A 20,144-nucleotide genomic window follows, 5' to 3' on the forward strand; every position below is an offset into this window, starting at 1 on the left:
ACCTTAAATGATAGTAAATGATAATTTAACAGCCTTAATATCCCTTTACTGATACAAAGTTGCTCCAGCATAAATGAGAATCAGACCTATTCTACTTTTAAATTATTTTTAGAAGAGATTTTAACTCCAAGATTTTTTAATTATATATTTTTCTGACATAGCTATTACATGTGTGAAAAACAAGGTACTTCTCAGAACAGTCTTCTTTACAAAGGACTCAGATTACACACTGAGAGCACGTAATGTAAATTAACAGCTTGCTCTGTATGTAAATAGCTAAGAGACAAGCATTTCAAATAGTCCTTTAGAATTGAAAAATATGTGTTCAAAAATGACTAGATGTTAGAAAGTCTTAGGGCTGAGAACTGAGGTATTTACCTTGACAGATGGATTTGTAAAAGGCATCTTTTTAAGTTTGAGGAGGAAAGTAGATCCTCTCTTTTAAAAAAAAAATCCAAACCTTTAAACATTTTTAGCAGTTTGAAATCATGATTCTTTTTTTTTTTCTTTCAATTGAGTCCCCTTGAAACAAAATGTAAACGACTCCTTGATGGAACAGCTTGTTTATACACGGAGGCTTTCCAGCTCTTTGCTCTTAACTGTTTCCATAGTGTAGGAAAGCTGGTTGGAATAGGATAATCTCAGGCTTTGACACACACAAGCACGTTAGTCTGGGATAACAAGATTAGGGATATTTGCAGGCTGGAATGCAGGCAGAAGCACAGCAGTACGTGGTGCTGGCACCTACTGCACAGTACCTGTGCCATGGCACGTGCTGCTGCAGCCAGGGCTGGGCAACCTCTGTCCCCAGGCACTGTGGCACAAACTGCTGTGGCCACCACTGGCACCGTGTACCTGATGCAGGGTCACCCACTGGAGCCTGCAAACTGCAGCTGATCTGGAATAGCTCCTTGGCTTGGAGCTCATCATCTACCTCATGGTGCATCAGTATCTTCAGGTGCACCAGGCCTTAAAGGGAATTAAGGTCAAAGCTGAGGGCTCAGTCCTTGATGTGTTAAATTCCTACCTTGTTCAGTTTGAGAAGAGCTGAAAGAGTGCACTTATCCTCAGGCAGCAGAGGGCCAGGGGCCCCCAAGCAGCCCTGGAACTTCAAGGGCAGTTTAAACCGCGTTATTTGTGGCTGACAAGGCAGACTCCCTCCCGGCTGCACAGCCCCTGCTCCCTGTGTTTCACTGTGGCACTCGGGTCCAGCCACGTCCCTTCAGCAGAGGGAAATGCTTACACCACCTCCAGGCCAGGAGGGGCTTCCCCATGCTGAGGAAAATTTCTGTCTGCCCGTTTTTTGGGAGTTTTTGGCTGGTTTTCAGTGAGGGATTATGAGGCAGCTGGAAACCTTTATGTCTTAAACTGGAAATTCTGGAAACCTTATTCTTATTTATTAGCGTCTGGCTGATCTCTATCTGTGATCTTTGTAATGTGCTGCCATCTGGGAGCCTGGAGTTTGGGATGTGAACTCGTCCCTTATTCCCCGGAAGGAAACGGTTCCTACGAGCACAATGCAGGGAAGTAACACTGGCATGCTCTGAACAGAGCTTCAGAAACTCTTTTAATAGAGAAAAAACTTGGCACCTCACAGAGTAAGCAAAGGTGGTGCAGGAGGGAAGCAAGGAGAGAAAATGAGGATATCTTAAACTCTGGTAGTAACAGTCAGTCTGTTACTGGAGAGTCCCACCCAAGGCAAGGGGATTTGAACACAACCTGCAAAGCAGCTGGCACTGCTGGGGAGGGAGTGAACCTGCACTGCACAGAGGCGCTGTCTAAATTTGCAATTTGTTTAAATCCGAGAAAATAGTTTAAAAAACTGAAAAAAAAATCCTCAATGTCATCAAAATAGAAACCTAACAGATAATTTCAGACATAAAAATTAAAATGCTTTGCTCTAAATCCACTGCACAGAATCTTTTCTTCCTCTGCATCCCCAGCCCCTTTGCAGAACTGTGAGATCAGCAGCAGCCATCCAGCCCTTCAGCAGCACTGACTGTGAAGAGGAGGGAGGAGAGGTGTCCCAACAGGGGGGACTGGCTCACTGTTGTGTTTCTCATTGCACTGGTGCTCCACGATTTGCCTCTGCTCATAAAGCAGGGCAGAGGTAAAAATAGTGTATGCTGACTTAGCCAATTGGGTGACCCTGGAGACAAATTTTGAGGAGAGTAAAAGCATTGGTCTCTGCAATATCTGAATACAGAGGCCGAGAGTGGGAACAATGTCTGAGCTAAGTCAGCTCTATTTCTTAATCAGATCAACACCATAAGTGTCCTTTAGGAATTTTTTAAAATTATTAGTCCCTTTCTTTCACTTGAAGCAAGAGTGGGTTGTGTCACATGGTTGAGGAAACAATGATAAACATTTACCCACCCTGTTAATAAATCACTTGCAAGACTGTGCCTGAGTGTGCTTTAATGGAGGAAATGGGAGTAACTGAAAACTGACCTCTTTACCGCTCCACAATTATTGATGCAAAGGATTTTTAACCAGTGCTTATAGTTTTTGGAGTTTGGGTTTTCTGCCCAAATCCATCCTCTCCCCCACTCCCAGTAAATTGTACAGGATATTAAAAAAATGGCATGAAAGCTGAGGAAGCAGCAAACGAAGGAATTTAAAAGCTTCTAGCTATTGTATTAAGTAACAAGAACCTGCTGCCAGTGACAACTTGGTTTTCCCTTTTCAAGTACATGGTAGCAGTTTATGTAACCCCATTTCAAGAAAACTTGCTAGAAAACAATATTGTAGAACTGCCAGCTCCCTGGTGGAAAAAACTGGCAAACTTTACTTGTCTTAGTTTTGTAAAACCATGGATATAAATAGTGAGTGGGACTGTGTGGCTGTTTTTGTTTTCCTGGAGTTTGCAAACACACTTTGTGTCACTGACATGCCACATTTAAACAGTGCACTGTGTGATTAAGTTAGTTTAATTTTGTCAGCACTTGGCATTTGCTGATGCAGAAGGAAATCTTGTTCTCTGCTGTATCTACATGTGGATGAAAGGAATAAAATATTTACTGTACAAAGCTAAGAGACCAGATGCTTCTTTACTTCAGAGACTTCAAGGAATGGTAAGTCAGGAAGTGCTGCAATTCATTATTTTGTCTCTGGCATGAAATTTGGGTATGGAATTTATTGTGGTTTTAATAAGAATTTTTTTTTTACCTGGTTGTAATGTATTGTCAATTACTGTTGGCTTCTCTGTATTCAGCACCGTAGTCCCACCTGGAAAAGAAATTATGCGTATCATGATACATGTGACACAACAAAGGACACAGCAGTCATTAGGAATAACCTATATATAAACCTGAAATATTACTGTCTTTATTAGACATGTAGGTAACTGAGTATGCCTTGCTTAAGCATGAAAATATGACATTAAAAGTCTGGTTTTCTTTATCAAAAAAGCCCTACAAGAACTCTTCATTAAATAAAGCTGTGAATCTTTGGAGTCCTTGCAAACACCAACTAAATCATCCTCAACATGTCCCTGTGACTGTCCTTGATTTATAGACACTGTTTTGCTTCAAATCACATGGGAAGTGAGCAGCTGGTCTTCATGACACCTCCTAAGAGTCACTATTTTGTTCACTTACCCATGACCTGCTGTTTCTCATACCAGGGATGTGAGGTAAATCTGGGGTTCCCTGTAAGCTGTTTCATAGCTGTGTTGTGAGACCAGCACACAGGAGAGGTGCATGGAAATTGCCAGATCTAGTCTAAGGTAGGTTTCACTTCTGTCTCAAAGTGAAGGAAGAATTAAGGACTTCCCCTTTGTCCTTTTCTTCATACAGATAAACAAGAGGTGAGTGGGGTCATGGCCCTCTCCTAGGCTTACTAATTGATATTTTTAAAATACTTGACTTTTTAAAGCAAGCCTCATATTCATAAGGAAACAAAAAGGAAATTAGTACAATTATAAATGCACGGTGGGGTGCTGATTACCAGTCAATGACTCCTGTTTTTCTTTTCTCCAGCAAGCAAGTGCTTAAAGCATTATAGAAAGGATGCCTATGATGACTCCCAATGAGAATGAATACCCAAGCTGTATCAGCTTTATGTTTGTGAGAATGATCTGATGGGAAATGCTATAAACCACGCAAATGGAGTAGCTCTGTATGGGGTCCAAATGGAGCAGGAAGGGATTTGGCCTACAGCACAATTACAGTTAATTGCAAGGGAGGCCTTGCTGTGGCACTCACATATGTGCAGGCGCTGTCAGGGCAGCGACTCTGCGGCGGCGCCCGCGAGAGCGCGCACGCCACGCTCGCACCGGGAACGGGTGAGAGAGGGCAAGGCACTCATGAAATCCCCTCTGCACTGCCCTGCTGTCCTTAATGGGCCACAAGACCTACACACCTGTCTTCTATGCAGTTTGCAGGAAGAAAAGAATGTTTACAATTAATTTATCGGTATAACCAGTTCTGTGCATTTTGCTCTGTGCGTTTATAAGTAAAACCATACGTACAGTGCAGCATTTCTCTGATGTCCAGAACAACTGGGCGTGCACTGCCTAGGGTTTCTAGGCATTGTAAAAATAAATTGTACTTAAGTTTCTGCACTTTTGTAGGAGGGCCATGCAGTAATTTTCAATATTAATACTGAAAAACATTCAGTTCCCTAGAAAGATGGTGCTCAGGAAGGTTGGCGGCTGTTCCCTTGTCCTAGAGATTATAAATTGCCCCCTAAGCACAACCAGCAGAAACTGCCAGAAGGTTTTTCTTCTGCTCAATAAACGTTCCCTAAGGGACATGTGGGATGGAGTCCTGAGCTCCTTGAAATGCAGAGACTATGAACATGGAAGGTGCTTGCATAGATCCATCTGCTTTCTCTGACAGAGCCTCCTCTATGTGCAATATGTCTCTACCTATTGGGCTTGGCAAGACAATGTAAGGCTCTGCAAGAAGCTCTAGTGCTTCCTGACCTGCTTCTTTCTTTCTGAATAATAAATAAATAAATTACATTGTTTAGTAACACTGAAAGCTTTCTGAGCTACCTTAACACATCACAGACTATTTTATCAGACTCCCTTCATGGCTGTTTTCAAAAAGAATAAGGTTAATCTGAGACACTGATTTGAAAAGCAGTGACAGTGACCGTGCACTGTCTTTTCTACTCAAGAATTTTCTTCAATATATGATTTGCAATGTGCAATTACAGGAAATATTGGCAAAGCTCAGAAAGGGTTTGATATTGAAATTTCACTTTCATTTGTATCTGTTGCCTGATGTTCTGCTTGGCTCATTCCAAAAAGCCAATCTCTTACCTAAGCTCACCCAATGACCTCTTGGACAGCTATTGCCAGATTTTAATGCTATTTTATGTCATGGATATAAGAAGCAATAAACATTTATTAGATAAGCACATCAGGGAGCAGTGATGAAATAACTTGTGTCACCGCATCTAAAAACAACCTCAATTACTGCAGATGTATAGATCTAATCAAACAGACACAGAGATTTGTAGAACAAGTGACCTCCAAGAAGAGATCAAAAACATAGAGGTGCAGTGTCAGCTGTCTTAGAAGAACTAATGATTCTGTGCAGAAGTGTGAGGATATGAAACTTAGCAGGCTTCCTCTATTTCAGATGCAGTCTATGTTACATCTCCCCCTCCTACTTTTCTGCTGGTGATGGCAGCTTGGGGAACATCAGCCCCTCTGTGGCTGTAATGCTGTGTAGGCAGGGAAGTTCCTGGAAATATTTCTGGCAGTGTGAGTATGTGGCAGTGCACTTTGATGAAACAAATCTGTTTTGTTTCTGTCTAGGAAAGGTTTGGGAATGAGATTTGAGTCCTATACTAAGTTTTAGGTAGGAAACCTATATGTAAACCAAGCAATATTTCAAGTTCTTCAATATCAAATAATAAATCTCAAGAGTATTGCCCAGCTTTTCTTCTTAGTAAGAGAAAGTTTGATTAAAAGATTTGATTAGACACAATTACCACTCAAAAAATTGCCCTCTCTTCCATCTAGTCACTATTATTTTCTTCCAAAATTACATAGCTGAGAAAACAATCAAAAGTATTGTCCTATATAAAAGGCAGATGCCCATGTTTTGACAGCACTGACAATACAAACTGCATACTAATGTCCATTAATATTGAGTGGTTAGATCAGTGCAAACATTAAGCTGGTGATGGATATGAGCTACAATGAAGCTGCAATGGAATGAGGATGGTTTCTGCACCTGTCAGTTGGTAGTCATCACCTGTGCCACTGTGACAGTTTGCCTGGTCATCATCACACTCATCCACGGGCTTGCCTTCGGAAACGGTAGGGACAGCAGTTGGAGCTGAAACAAAACCCATGGTTCAGTTAAAACACGAGCTGGAGAACCACTGGGAGTAACATCCTGATGAGCACCACGTGTTGTGTCTGAGGATTGAAGCAAGTCTACTTTGCAGGTTGCTTAGTACTTCTTTGGAATGAGGAGTATCTTTCGTACTCTGGAATGGGGAGTATCTGCTCTGCCTCCTGCCCTGGGGCATATCTGAGCTGAAGGGCTGAGCAGAGCTGGGCAGCCAAGCCCCAGACTGCTATTCACTGGGTGTTTGTTGTTCCTATCAAGGAACAGTAAAAGCCTGGCAAGGCAGAATGAGAGTCCTGGAGGGCTGTGTGTGGGGTAGAGACCCCATAATTTTATTGCTCTCCAAAGTCCCAGGGAGTGGGCCTGTGCAGAGGAGCAGGGGGGGGTGCATGCTCAAGGTGGTAATTCTCTAGCACCCGATGCTTTGCTGAAGAAACCTCTCTGCACACATAAGAGAGGAAATGTCTGAGCACGGTCCTGGTAACAGCAGCAGGAAGGCAGTGTGATGTGGAATCGTTTTGTGCTCAATGAGGACACATGGAAGGCGTTTCTTTTGTTTTTCGTTGAAGTTATAAATAAATAAGACATCAGTGATGTCAGTCATCCCTCCCGGCCACCTGCCTGCTCCTCACTGGTGATGACTTTCCGGGAGCTGCTGCCTAACCAGTAAATGTCTGACCCTTGTTATTACAGTTAAAAGCTTCAGGTTTGTGTAAGATGCCAGAAAACACATAGCCCAGAATCTGCAAAGCGCACCACATCTGGAAAACCAGAACACAGAGACTTGGTGCTACGTTTGTGTTCCATGCCACACGTATAGTTCCCTGGCTTAAGATAAGCACTCCTGGAATGTGATCCAGGCTTTTGTCTCTTCTCACTCACTGTTATTTTCATCAGCAATCTTTTTCACTCATTATAGGCTATGCAATAATGTATGTCTTTTGCAGATTCTTCTTTTCCCTTCTACAGCCCTCAGCATCCGTTGGCCACAGAAGATCACAAACACTGACTTCATGGCTTGAAAATGTCAGGAGAGGTGGTAATTTTTGAAGTAGCTATATTATGGGATAAAACATGCCTCTTTAGGACCCTGACTTATGCTTTACAAGTTCAAGTTATCCCTAGTTAAAGAAACAGTTCTGTACCTATTATGAATTATGCAGAACATTTGTTACCCACATTGCTATAAAAACCCCTCTGAGGGATCCCTCTAGCTTTCTACATCCAGTTAAGTTTCTTATCTTGATCTTTGTGTCCCTGTATAGCCTCAAGCTTCCCTACATCTCTGCCATCATTTCATGTATGCCCCCCTGGGATGCTTCAAGCACACAAAACTTGCCCTTGCTCATTATTACTGCTGGAGAGCTGATTTCTACTCTCTGTGCCAACCTCCATGCTTCTTTTCTCAACTCTTTTCTTGCTCAGTAAATCTCAAGTGGCTTCATTCAACTCCCTCCTTAAGATGCAATTATACAACATTTAGCATTATTGTGCTTCTCCCACAGGCAAATGGGAACTGACCTCACCTGTCTGTGGGTGTGACCCACAGGTGAGCATACATCAAAAGTACACCACAGCAGAAAGAAAAAATATGGAAATATGCGTCCCAGTGGAAAAACAAAAATGTACTTGCTGTTTCAGTTTGCCTAAAAGCAAAGGCTCCTCCATCTCACTGAGCAATATATTCTTGTGAGATGGTCCACAGACTCACTCCTGGGTGGCTGGGTGGCTACAGGAGCCCTGTGGCTAAAGGACTTTGCCCAGAGGTTGTGAGTTTACATAAGGCAGGTGCTGGGCTTTCTTTTTTTCTGCACAAGTTGCACAATAGTCTGCAGGAACTAAGTATTCCCACAGGAAATGAGGACTTCCTGCGGGAACTAAGAAGTATTTCCAGCCTCCCCACTTTCCGGGCCAAGTAAAATCATACTAATTCAATCCCTAAACTAAAAAAAACAACACAGAACTCATCAGTTCTCACAGCAAATGCCTCCCACACTTCCCTCTTGGGGGAGAAATGGTGAGAAAGAAATGGAGGTAGAGCAGTTGTTTCCACTCATCTTGGGTTCAGCTGCTTCTATAGGAGGTGTCATATGAAACCCAAATAATAGGGTTTGTTATTCTGTATATTTAAGCTGGGTGGTTTATAAGCCTCACCACTGTGTCATCATCCACCAGATAAAATTGTTAAATTCACATAGTGCTATCTGTAGTTATCTATGAAGTTAAATAATTATGTTTATATAACAAAAATCAAAGCGGACTTCATGTCACAGTCCAAGGACAAATGTCTAAACTTTGCTTTTCCTGCTCTTTCATCTTCTACATATTCTTGCAAAATTGAAACTTAGTAAAGAACAAAGAGGCCCCCTTTAGCCCCCAAAAGTAACACCACAGACACTGTCCAGTCAAGTGATCTTTGCCTGCCATAGTTTGTGGTGTGACTTTCAGGTCCTTTGAAGGATAGAAGGACGTAATTACTATATTTAGTGCAAAGCTCCCTCTGCATTCTCGGAAAACATCTCCTCCAGGGTTGTATCATTGTAACATAAAATTTAAGTTCCTGTCTTTATTCTCTCTTAATAGCTCTATGATTCTCAAAAGTATAATCATAAGGATGCTTAAGGGAATGGAAAACCATGTGGAGAATATCACTGTGATTCAACAAAGGACTGGGAAACAGAATAATAATTGTGCCTTGGGCACAACATTCAAATGTTGCAGAGAGGAGCTGAACAGGCCAAGAACCAGCACTAAGGGCAGCCATGGAAGTGAGAGTCCGACGTGCTGCCTGTGCAGACACAGCAGGCTTCAGCAGCAGACCAAGTAGAGAATGTATTTATGAAAATAATAAAGTGCATTCATTTCTAGCAGAGCAATTACCTTCAAGTTCACAGCCCAGCAGCTCCATTCGCAGCCCCAGTCCCCCGTGTGTGGCTCTCTCAGGGTACACACGTATGAATCGTGTCGATACAGGTTCAAAAGTCCGCAGCTCAGGCGTGTCATAGTTGGTGTTGCCTTCAAAAGTCTGCAAAGCATGACAAACGCTACTTGTTAAAAAAGAAAGGAAAGGAAAGTCTATTTTCCACACTCATCTTTTTTCCTTCATTCTCCAGCCTTTGAATTAGGTGAGCCATAGGCCATATTCTAACGGCTTAGTAAGTGTCAGGCATTCCTATCCTAAATGAGAATGGAAAATACATTGTTAAAGCTTCTCAGAAAAGTAATGCATTTCATTTTTCATAAACTCAGTAGCAACTAATCCATCAGGGTCATAACAAGAGCTGAGTGTTTAATGAGACATGTTTTTAAATGACGCTCTGATCTGAGGTTTAACTGGGTGACATTTCCAACACTTCTCAGGGAAAAAAAATGGCTGAGGTGAAGATCCTGTCACCTTTTAAGTGGTTACAATAATAATCCAACTATTCAAGAGAAAATTTCAATCTGATTTCCCCCAGTGACAGAGCTTCACAAGTTGTAGCTATTTCAAAAGGCATAAATTAAACTTCAGGAGCAGTAGCTGCAAGAGTTCTTCCAGTGAGCTGGCTATTGAAGAAGAATTAGAAGAAAGAGAAAAAAGCTGCTTCCTGACAAAACTGCAATATAATCCAACAGGCAAGGCAGGTCAGCAAATACACATTTCAGACAAAAAAATCTCGTCTCTGAATCGCACTTTGGGTTCTTCAGACAAAATACAACTCTCAATGGCATTTCTTTGATACCTTTAGTTTCTCCTTTTCACTAATCTTTTGCATACAGAACAGATTATAATTTGGACTTATAGCAACACCTCAAGTGCCTCTATGTGGATGATCAGTCCTTAGAAGGAATCAACTGAACAAAGAAACAGTCCTTGGCATGAAATCTTTATAGCCCGAGATAGGCAAAAGCAAAAAATGCCTATTTTATAGCAAAAAATGCCTTCAGAATATAATGTACAAAAGTCTTTAAAGTACAAAATATGAAAATGCCTGTAACAATTAAGTAAAAGTATTTTCACATTTTCCATGAATTAGTGAAGTGGCAAAACTCTAAAAAACATCTTTGAACTGCAGTTCAAATTTAAGATTAGGAGTGCTACCATAAGATACTTTTAAGATATTGCTGTGAAACCAGAATCATTCTTCAGGAAGAAACCATCAGATGCCCTTCATTTTGGATGAGATCAAAACCCAGCCTGCAATGAACTCCTTCTATTCATCTGTAGCAGAGAAAACAGAGGCCATGGGAAAAGCTGGCTGAATTCCTAAGGCAGAAAAGCATCACAGGTAATCCCGATTGCTTCTTGTATTTGCAGTGCAGCTCTAAAAGCCTTCCTTTTTTTTACTGTACACGTCTGCATTGTGATCACAATCCTTCCAGCCACTGTTTACAGAGTGCCAGTTGCAAAAGCCAGTGGTGATGGGAGGCTGTGAAGAACTAAACCAAAAAAATAATTTTAACATCAATGCCACTTCTCCTACTTCCTAGGGAAATTGCACCTCCAAGGTGGCTTCAAGGGGCACTGGCTGACCCAGTGTACTGTCAGTGCTTGGAAGACAGTTGTCACAAATTTATGTGTAGAGGGCCTGTCAGATCTAATTGACATGGAATTACATATTATTATATTTGAATAACAATATAGTGCAAATGATCAGAAAAGCTACCTACTATATGAAAAAGAATGAATGCCATTTTATGTGTAAAAAGTAGACAGACACATGTATCTGAGGAATCCTTGCTCCCTTTTTTAATAGTAGTCTTAATAGCAACATATAATAATGAAAACTGATTTATAAAAGACATCACTATGGAGTACTGACACATAGACATTAGGATTCAATAGGCATCTAGAATTACATTGAATCACTGTCCTTTGTAGAGCAGAGCTGCCTGTGATTCAATTTTGACTGTTCATTTAAAACACATACTGATACTCTTTGTGGGAGAGGAGAGAGGAGTGTACAGCAAAACTTCACTTTGTGAGTGTCCTTTATACAAGCTATGTCACAAATTGCTGTACTCCACTACAAAGATAAGGCATAATAAATAATAGTTAAACAAAAGAGGAGCTAAGATGGTGAGCAGAAAAAAATCTCCCTGACTTATTTTAAAATCAAAATAAACGTTGCAGAAAAATTTTAAAAGGATGTTCCAAATGGCAAGGTGTTCTGAAGTTTCTTGTACCAGAAATGATGAGAGGAACTCTAAAAACAGCAGCAAAAAACTCCCACAAAACAACTCATCCTACCCCCATAAAAAGTGGAAGGCGGAAAGAAGTGGGAAAGAGAAAGATGACTTTATGTAGTAAGCTTGAGTAAGCAAACCCATGGACAAGAAATACAAATTGGATCTTGAAACGGAGTTCTGCACAGCTATTTGATGATTTGTGATTTTCACTCCTTTGAGTGCTTGAGCTAAGGCACTCAAAGGGGGAAACATTTTGCACACTCAAAAATAGCTGAAATTGGGTCAGCCAAAGAGGAAGGAGTTATGGCAGTCTTTGTGAAAGCAGCTGCAGGCATGAATGACAAGATCATGTTAAGAAATAAGGTGATGTTTCACCCTTTGGACACATTCTGTTATGTTTAGCCTGTCACTGCTCTTTCTTCTCTGAAATGCAGTTGTTTGTTTATTGAAAGTCACGACTTTAACCAAGTGAAACGATGTGTTTCATTTCATATAACAGGGCTGTTTCTAATCCACGTTCCTGCTGTGACTTATTATAGCATCCTGTCCCATCCAGCTCTACTTACAGTTAAAAACACTACATTCCAGTATTAACATTTTAAATTCCTCAGGCTCCAAAATCATGGGATTTATCTTATTCTCTTTAAAGAAGACTTTTTCTTTGGAATAAAGTTTATTAAATATATTGAATTTTTAGGAAGGATTATAATTATGCCACAAGAGATTTGAATCCCAGCCCTCTCCGTTCCATTAATCTTGAAAGTTAATTTCTGGTGGTGATGAAAACTGGGGATGGGCTCAGTGCATCAGTTAGCACACTAGTTTTCTTGTCAAACTGCTAACTTCTGACAATGATGGCAAGTGCCTGTATTAGAAAACAGAAAGCCATGCAGCAGACGGCACGCTGCTTCGAAAGCATATGGCATTATTTTTTTCCCTCGTTGAGCCACAGTGTAGAAGTACATGTCAAAACAACATCTATTTTAGAAAGAAAATGGTAAGATCCCATTGTTGATTTACACTCCCTTCACACTTTATGATGAAGTCAAAACTCATGGTAACAAGAGAAAGGAGATGACTGCAAAGGCTGAATCCATTTAGTTTTAATCCCCCAAACAAATGATGAAAAGTGAGAAAATGCAGACATATTCAGTGAGATTAAAACAGGAGAGAATGAAGTCCAATATTTACCAAATGTGCTTGGAAAAGCTACATCCATGGGCCCACTCAGCTTTTCCTTTAAGGAAACACAGGTTCCTCCAATGGATGAATCTATACAGCAAAACAGCTTTTACATCTAATTTTCAAACTAACACAGATGAGATATGGAGCAATTCCCAGGATCCCATCTGCCAAGCACCACAACAATTTGCCTTTTGAGGGCACGTTTTGGTGTCTGATTCCCTGGTCATCTCAGTACTACAGCACCAATTTGTGAGCAGGGCTGCATGCCTACTCATTTCCTCAAGAAACTGGGTAGGAGGACTAAGAAAGAACTGTGCCTTTTGAGGCAAAAATGCACTTTGTGAGCAGAGATAGCAAAATGGGATGGAAGACTTCAATGGGATTTGGTGTAAATAAGCTAAATCCCCAGTGTAATTTAGGTCCTGAAATGCATGCATCTAAAACCAAATCAAAACAGATACATTCCCGGAGACTCTTCTGGGCCACAAGTATTTTCTTTTCCTTGGAATCTTACACAGCAATTCATTTGGCCCTCCTCTGGAAATGTATTCCCAAGCATCCTCCAAGATGCTTCCCTTGTCAGAGTGCAATAGTACTTCTCACTTGGGATAACGTGACCAAAACTTCATCACTTGCTTTTGGAGGGACTTGGATCAGATCTTTACAGAGAACCTGTGAAACTCTCAAAGCAATCTACAGGCAGTTGAGAAACACAACAGGTAGCCCATTGAGCTGAGTAACACCATTCTCATTCTACAGCTCCAACAGAAAGTAAAATAAAAGTAATTCAAACAAATTTGTCTCAAGTTTGTTTACTCTCAGTTTTAGAGTTCGGCTTTTTAGACTAGACTTTAAAATCCCATTGCATGGGATTTTGCAATAAATTGTAAGCCAGAGAGGCACCAATGTTGACAGGGTAAAGCCTGAACTAACTGTTGAATCAGCAAAACTTGCTGCCAGAGAGGCAAATGTCCTAAGTCCAGCTCTTGCCCTGAGGCATGGGACAGCTCCCACAGCATTCCTTCAGGGCTGCTGCCCTTGGAGTCCTCCTGCTTGACTCCACCCCAGCTGTGTGCCCTTCCTAAGGTCAGATAGAGATGTGTAGAAATGCAATGCAAACTTTTTTAAACTCAACTTTTGTCAAGTGCGTTTTTTGCCCTTACCTTTATCTTTTTCTTGCTGGAATCCATGATCATTTTCCAATCTGATCCATTGTTGCTGTAGCCAATTTTGAATTTTTTCATGAACACTTTGTTTTCTCGGTGCTTGCCTCCTTGGACAATGATGCCCCTCACTATCTTTTCCTCACCCAGGTCTATCTGAAGCCATTCATTTGCGTATGGATGAGTGGTGGGTGGCAGTGCCCAGCCCGAACGGCTCGTTATCAGCCGAGCATTTTCGGGGATCCAGTTTCGATCCACTTGAGTAGATGCAGTAATCTGAGAGTCAGGAATTAGGCCAGACACCATGCCCAGCATACCAGAACAAGGATAATCTACAGAGAAAAAAAAAAAAATCCAAACAAATGAAATAGTTGTTCTGAACAAGCGCCAAATAAGAAAAAGGACACATCAGTCAATTCAACTATCATAGCTAATTACTTACTGATTTCTTATATTCAAAGTAATCTATTGGATTTGTATATAATTTTCATTTTTTCAAACTTGCACATCCTAATTTTAGCAGGAAGTACCAAAATACCACAAGTATTTTTGGCTTGGTGGGAACCAAAAGGATCAGAAAATCCTATTCTATTCTTGTTTTCTATTCTTCTTGCTAAGGCAAAGAGTGCAGGGCCATCTGAATTTGTGAATATTGCCTCAGAGAAAACTTCCAAAACCAGCCAAAACCTGGTTGCAGATTATTTTGGTGACATTGAAAATGGAAATATTCATACATTAAAATATAATTTACTGCTGCACTAGAGATTTTCCTAATGCATTTTTTTTTGTCTCTCAGACTTTTTCAGGTGACACAGAAGCTAAATAGTTGCTTCTTCTATGAACCTAGATAAAAATACATTAGAAGTACCTGCTCACAAGAAATTAAGAATTCTAATATAGAATGAAACAGTAGAACTGATTACCTACATCTAATTTGAAAAGATTTTATAGAATGACTTGGAATTCCCTAACAAAGTAATCAGTAATCTTATTTTCCTTCTGTATGGAAACCAGTTCTAAGAAACATTTTCAAGACTAAAGAAACACTTTAAAAGAAAAAAAATCCCTAAATATTAAAAATTAGAGCCATTGAACTGTATTAAGTGCTAAAAATGTGCTAGAAAAATTAGCTTTCTAACATCTAATAAATCATTATAATTTTCTTTCAACTGTAAGTTGTATTTCTACTTTACAGATAAAGGCACTTCCACTGTATAGAAATTATAGAAAACCTGAAACTGTAAAAAAGATATTTCTAAAAATTTTTGACAGGTGTGATGTAAAGGAATTACTTTGCCATACTGATCGTGACTGGGAACTTGACAACAACCACCATTATTTGCACAGACTTCAGATCAAAGTGCTTGTACTTTGCAATCCTTTTAAACCTAGTCATGTGTGTTTGTTCCTTGAGAAACCTGCTCAGAACTACCCATGAATAGCAGACATAAGAGAGATGGACTGAAGGGTTAGAAGGGAAAAAAATGACATAGGAATTTGCAAAATATCTGTGTATCTCAGGAATTTTGCATGAAGCCGTAAAGTGATTGCAATAAAAGTAATTAAAACTAAAATATAGCATCATAAAAATATTCAGATAATGCTGGATGTTTGGTTTGTGGTGTTTTATTATTTTTTTTAAGCATTTCTACATTCAGATCGTGGTGGAAATCATGTTCGTTAATTTTACTCATAAAAATAAATCCCACAGTTTAGCCACAATAAATTCCCCATATTTTATAATCTTTCCCAAGACCTACCTGTTATCTTGCAGCCATACACTTCAAATCTCAGTGAAACTCCATTTTCCCAAGACACAGGTCTAATTCTCACAAACCGTGTTAAAACTGGTTTGGCAAAAGCTCTGTAAACAACATCAGTGGGATTGCTATTCCCTTGAAACACCTTTGTGTGGAAAGAAAAAGTATGTATTTGTTAGGCTTTCTCTTAACTGGTGTTTACAGTTCTGTGTTTTACAGACAGTAATGATATGAGGTCTAACCAGGGTTGGTTGTGGGGACTGAGACAAAAGACTTGCATGGGAAACTATTTCATTAATCTCCTAACACAACTTTTGCAGACAGGTTTTCTTTCCTTGGGGAGGAAAAACGAAGATGTAAGGTGTTCAATGATACTAAAAAAGTTGTTCCTAATGCCCAGATCTATATGCAGGAATGACAAACCCTGGTCTTCGTCACCCAACGACTTCTCTGTCCTGGGAGAATCCCCCAATGCCCCACTAGAGCAGTTCTATTTTTTGTACACTCATAGAATGATGCAGAAAGCTAAAGAATCTCAGGCTCAAATTAAAGATTTGGGTTTCAATTAGACCATGTAAAAATCCTATATGGAGTTATGATAAAAATATATATTATTTTGCTGACCTTGGGCTTAAGATTTTTAAGGTCTATTGTGCAAACCTTGCTTTGTTAACACCGTTTTCAAATCCTTTTCAACAAGGTCTCAGAATTTCTTTCTCCTTGCATATTGAGATTGAAGTTTATTTAAAATCTGTATAGCAGGCTCCAAGATTTTCCCTGCATCCCCCGAGGCTGGCAGTCAAATTAGATGAACAATGAGACTTCCACCAGAAGCACATGACTGTGCCGTGCTTTCATGTTGAGGATCCTGCAGACACACTCCTTCCTAGCCCAGCCAAAACCTTGCAATGTTCCAGTCCAAAGAAGGTGATTCAGCTTCCTGCTTCTTCCTCACATAGAGGGAATCAATTTCCTGTTGTTTTCCATGGATGCAGACCCCTCTCCTTTTATGGGAGATTCTTCCATGTCTTACACACACTGTCCTACCTTCCTGTTTGTTCCTTACAGTAGCTGCATTAATTTGGAGCGGAGGCCAACAGCACACAGCTGTCAACTCATAAGGCTCAGTTACAGCTCAAGTAATTTAACTTCAGAGTTTCATATCTAGTAAGAGATTTTTAATGGAACTGCATTTCTTTCCAGCAACCTTTTTTTTTTTTTTCCTGTGAGGACCTGCTGTAGTTTTCTCAAAGTTTGCATCTGACAGAGAAAAGAGTATTTTCTCAAAAGTACACAGATTCTTATATGTAGTTAGTGCAACACTGGTTGGTGTATGGCTGCCTTGAGATCTGCAGCTGCAAACTTTTAATTTGAATTAAAATATCTGGGAAGGAGACTGGTGTATACGTTTTTCTTGTCTTAATCAACAGCAAAATACTGCCATTTTAGAAAACTGATTTTTTTAATGAACCCTTTGTACAAGTGACACAGGTTTAGGAAATGTTCTCACTAATTAAAGACAGCATGTACAAGAGAAACTCATGTAAAATATACTTTTGGAGAGTTTACAAATTGAAGCTGGTAATGAAAATCAGGCATGGTCTGATTTTGAAAGAAGCATTTGTTCAGATTACAGAATCCAGAGTCAGGAAACCCTGTGTCTCATACCAGCCACTGCGCTGGCCCCTCGTGTGACTTTGGGCAAGTCAGTTATTGTATCTTTATATACATCACTGTACAGTGCCCACATTGTGTCCTCTGACTTTCAGAACTTCCAGTCAAACCAGGATAATACCTGTCAGAGAGAAGCTTTCGGTATTCATTTTTTATTGTTTCCAAAAGGCTTCAAAAAAAAGCAAGAGGTATTTGTTAAACACTGCTACCATGTTGATTAGATAAATGTAGTGGACTTGGCATAGCCCTTACAGATGAGTCAGGGACAAACCAGTAACCAAATATTTAGAGCTTGATAGGGTGACACTGATAGACTTTGATATTGTACAGCTCTCCTGTGTCATTACAGAGGGGTCACAAAAAAGCTGCTTTGAAGGGAGGTACCACAAAACTATTCCAGTTGCATCAGCCCCTGGCAGCCTCTGGGGATGCTGCTCTCAGGCACATCCTGAGCGAGCTGGGAAGGGAGGCACAGCCTCACTGGGGCTATTCATGTGCGAGCTGGAGCAGAACTGACTTCTCAGTAATGAGCTTTATGCTCATGGTAGCGGATAATGACAATTTTTCTTATGAGTGTCTAAAGCTGTTTCATTGGGAGGTCACAGAGAGCAAATCTGCTGATAAATGGAAAGGTGATAAAAATCTATAAGGATGGAAAGATGTGCCTAATCATCTGTCTGCATGACCCCCATCACTGAGATACTTGGAAGTCTAACAAACCACTAATCATCTGCTAGCAGTCCTGCTTGGCCAGGCACAGGGAGCTGAGACACTGACACATTGCATATCCAGAGCTTCACTGCACATAACAGACAGACACATTTTTTGAAAAGTTCTGCATAATGTTTTTCTCAAGGTCACATAGAAAATCTCAGAGAAACAGGGAAACAGCAGAACAGTCCAGGAAAAAGACACAAAATGACTCAAATTATGGTGAGTTCAATACATAGGGCATCACCTTACACCATTTGCAGCTGCTCTAGGCTTTGCATAAACACTTTCTGTGTCCCATTACTACTGAGACACAAGCTGGCTTTTGGATTTGGGAAATAGTGCTCATCAACCTGACTAAAACTTATTCCTCTTTTTTAAGCATATAATAACAACGAAAGAGTTCAACAGACTTTTCAACATATTTTTCAGCTGAAGAGAGATTAAAAAAGGAAAAAAAAATACTTACAACAGGCTTGTTTCCCTCCTTCAGTGTAATCCAGTCCTCTCCATTGGAGCTGACATCTACACGGTATGCTTTCAGGTAATATTCTTTCTTTGTTTCTTTTGAGATGGCTCCCTGGGTCCCAATTCCAGAAACAAAGCGGAGGAGGCCCAGGTCTACCTGTGGTGGAGAATAATTTGAAATGTGAGGACGAGTAGTTCAGAGCATAAAAACATTGTAGCAGTGGCACACTCTCTACCTCGTCCTGCCTTAGAAAAATTACAAGGATTTTATATAAAGCAAACTGCCAAATATTGTTGACGATAACACAGACACATCTCTTTTGTAAATGGCGTCATCACAGAATTCAGGAAAATTTGCCTAATTAGCCAGGATTGTTCTTCACACACCAGAGAATCCTCTTTCCTCTGTGAGGGAGGAACCAGAGATGCCATCAGTGCAAGTGGGAACCACCAGACTGCAGAGGAGTTACTAGAGAAATTCCTCAAGGACCAGTCTGCTGAACAAACTTACTTAATACTTTCATTAAGCACTTGCATAGATGCTAACGGAATTCCCTAAGGACACTCAGCTGCAAGGTGTTGCCAACACAGAGGAGACTCATGCAGTGAGAGCTGAGTGACCCTGAGGACTGTAGCAGTAGAAATGGGATGGAATTTATTAGGATAATGTCAAAGTTGCACTTATGGAATGATGACAAGAATTCTGCTAAAACCTAGAAGACCATTACTTGCAAATAGAAGAGAAGAATCCCAATGTATATTAGTTGGCCACAAGATAATTACAAATCACTGTGTGATTTTGTTGGGGAAAAGGCAAATTAGTTGCTAGTACTGCATGATGTATTTGGGGAAAACAGAAAGAAGCATTAGCACAAGTGTAGTAATTCTGATCCAACTGTCAAATGCTTCTATCCTTAGAAAGCAATGTCATTTTGAACTCTCTGGAGAAATGCACATGAATGTGCGTTAGAGGTCATCTCTCTTCTTCACTCTTCTCTCTCCTCCTTCTCTCATGGAACTGCATTGCCCATTACAAATGGACAAATGATTTAGGTTAACCTTGCTCTCCCCCATTATTTCTTTTTCATCCAGGTCTTTTCCTTATCTAGTTCATCATGTGGCATCAAAGAAGTATCAACGTATTTGGGAGAATGATGTGGGGTGTGGGAATACAGCTACTTAAGTAGCTGGCTACTCAGTTCTGCTGGCAAAATAACCCCATATCCCAGTGCACAAGTCCAGCTGCCAAATAGCTGAAACTGGGCTAAACACTTTCTCACAGTGACCCCAGTTTTGATACCTCTGCCATTTCCTTACAGCCTTTTTTAGCCATAACAACAAACCAATTAAAATCAAATTCCTCACCCTCTTTCTCTGCAGTGAGAACCTTTGTTTCCCAAAGCAGGTAATTTAATTTCAGTATAAAATGACCCTATTCACAAAATATTAATCAGTGTAATTTTTTCCCCTAACTTCAGTTGTCCGGAGTTTAGTAGGACAATAATAGGTTGAATTAACCCTTCTCAAGTGAATGGCCCCATGAATGTCCCAGTCTTTTTCATTATTTCCAAAGTACGTAGGATGCAGATTACATGTGCTCTGTGTCCCAGAGGCATCCTTTTTCCTGGATGTATGTCATATATCCAAAGGCACTGGAGCAGTTAAATCAACATGCTGTGCATTCTCTCTCAGAAGGCTGAAGG

General features: G+C 40.4%; 1 protein-coding gene across 6 annotated transcripts in view; it reads right to left on the reverse strand.

Annotated features, from left to right (window-relative positions):
• NRP1 (neuropilin 1) overlaps window positions 1-20,144 on the reverse strand; it is a 114,484-nt gene that overhangs the window by 15,329 nt on the left and 79,011 nt on the right. For 4 of the 6 annotated variants that reach the window (XM_084201440.1, XM_084201442.1, XM_084201439.1 and 1 more), the window contains 6 exons: window positions 18,443-18,598; window positions 15,589-15,733; window positions 13,829-14,160; window positions 9,192-9,336; window positions 6,192-6,296; window positions 3,169-3,228 (listed from right to left, as the gene is read on the reverse strand). In XM_084201440.1, coding sequence (XP_084057566.1) covers window positions 3,169-3,228; window positions 6,192-6,296; window positions 9,192-9,336; window positions 13,829-14,160; window positions 15,589-15,733; window positions 18,443-18,598 — 943 coding nt within the window. The remainder of the gene's footprint in view (window positions 1-3,168; window positions 3,229-6,191; window positions 6,297-9,191; window positions 9,337-13,828; window positions 14,161-15,588; window positions 15,734-18,442; window positions 18,599-20,144) is intronic. The other 2 variants (XM_084201444.1, XM_084201443.1) reach the window with 1 other exon arrangement.

The sequence above is a fragment of the Fringilla coelebs genome (assembly GCF_963513975.1).
Source record: "Fringilla coelebs genome assembly, chromosome: 1".
Lineage (NCBI taxonomy): Eukaryota > Metazoa > Chordata > Aves > Passeriformes > Fringillidae > Fringilla > Fringilla coelebs.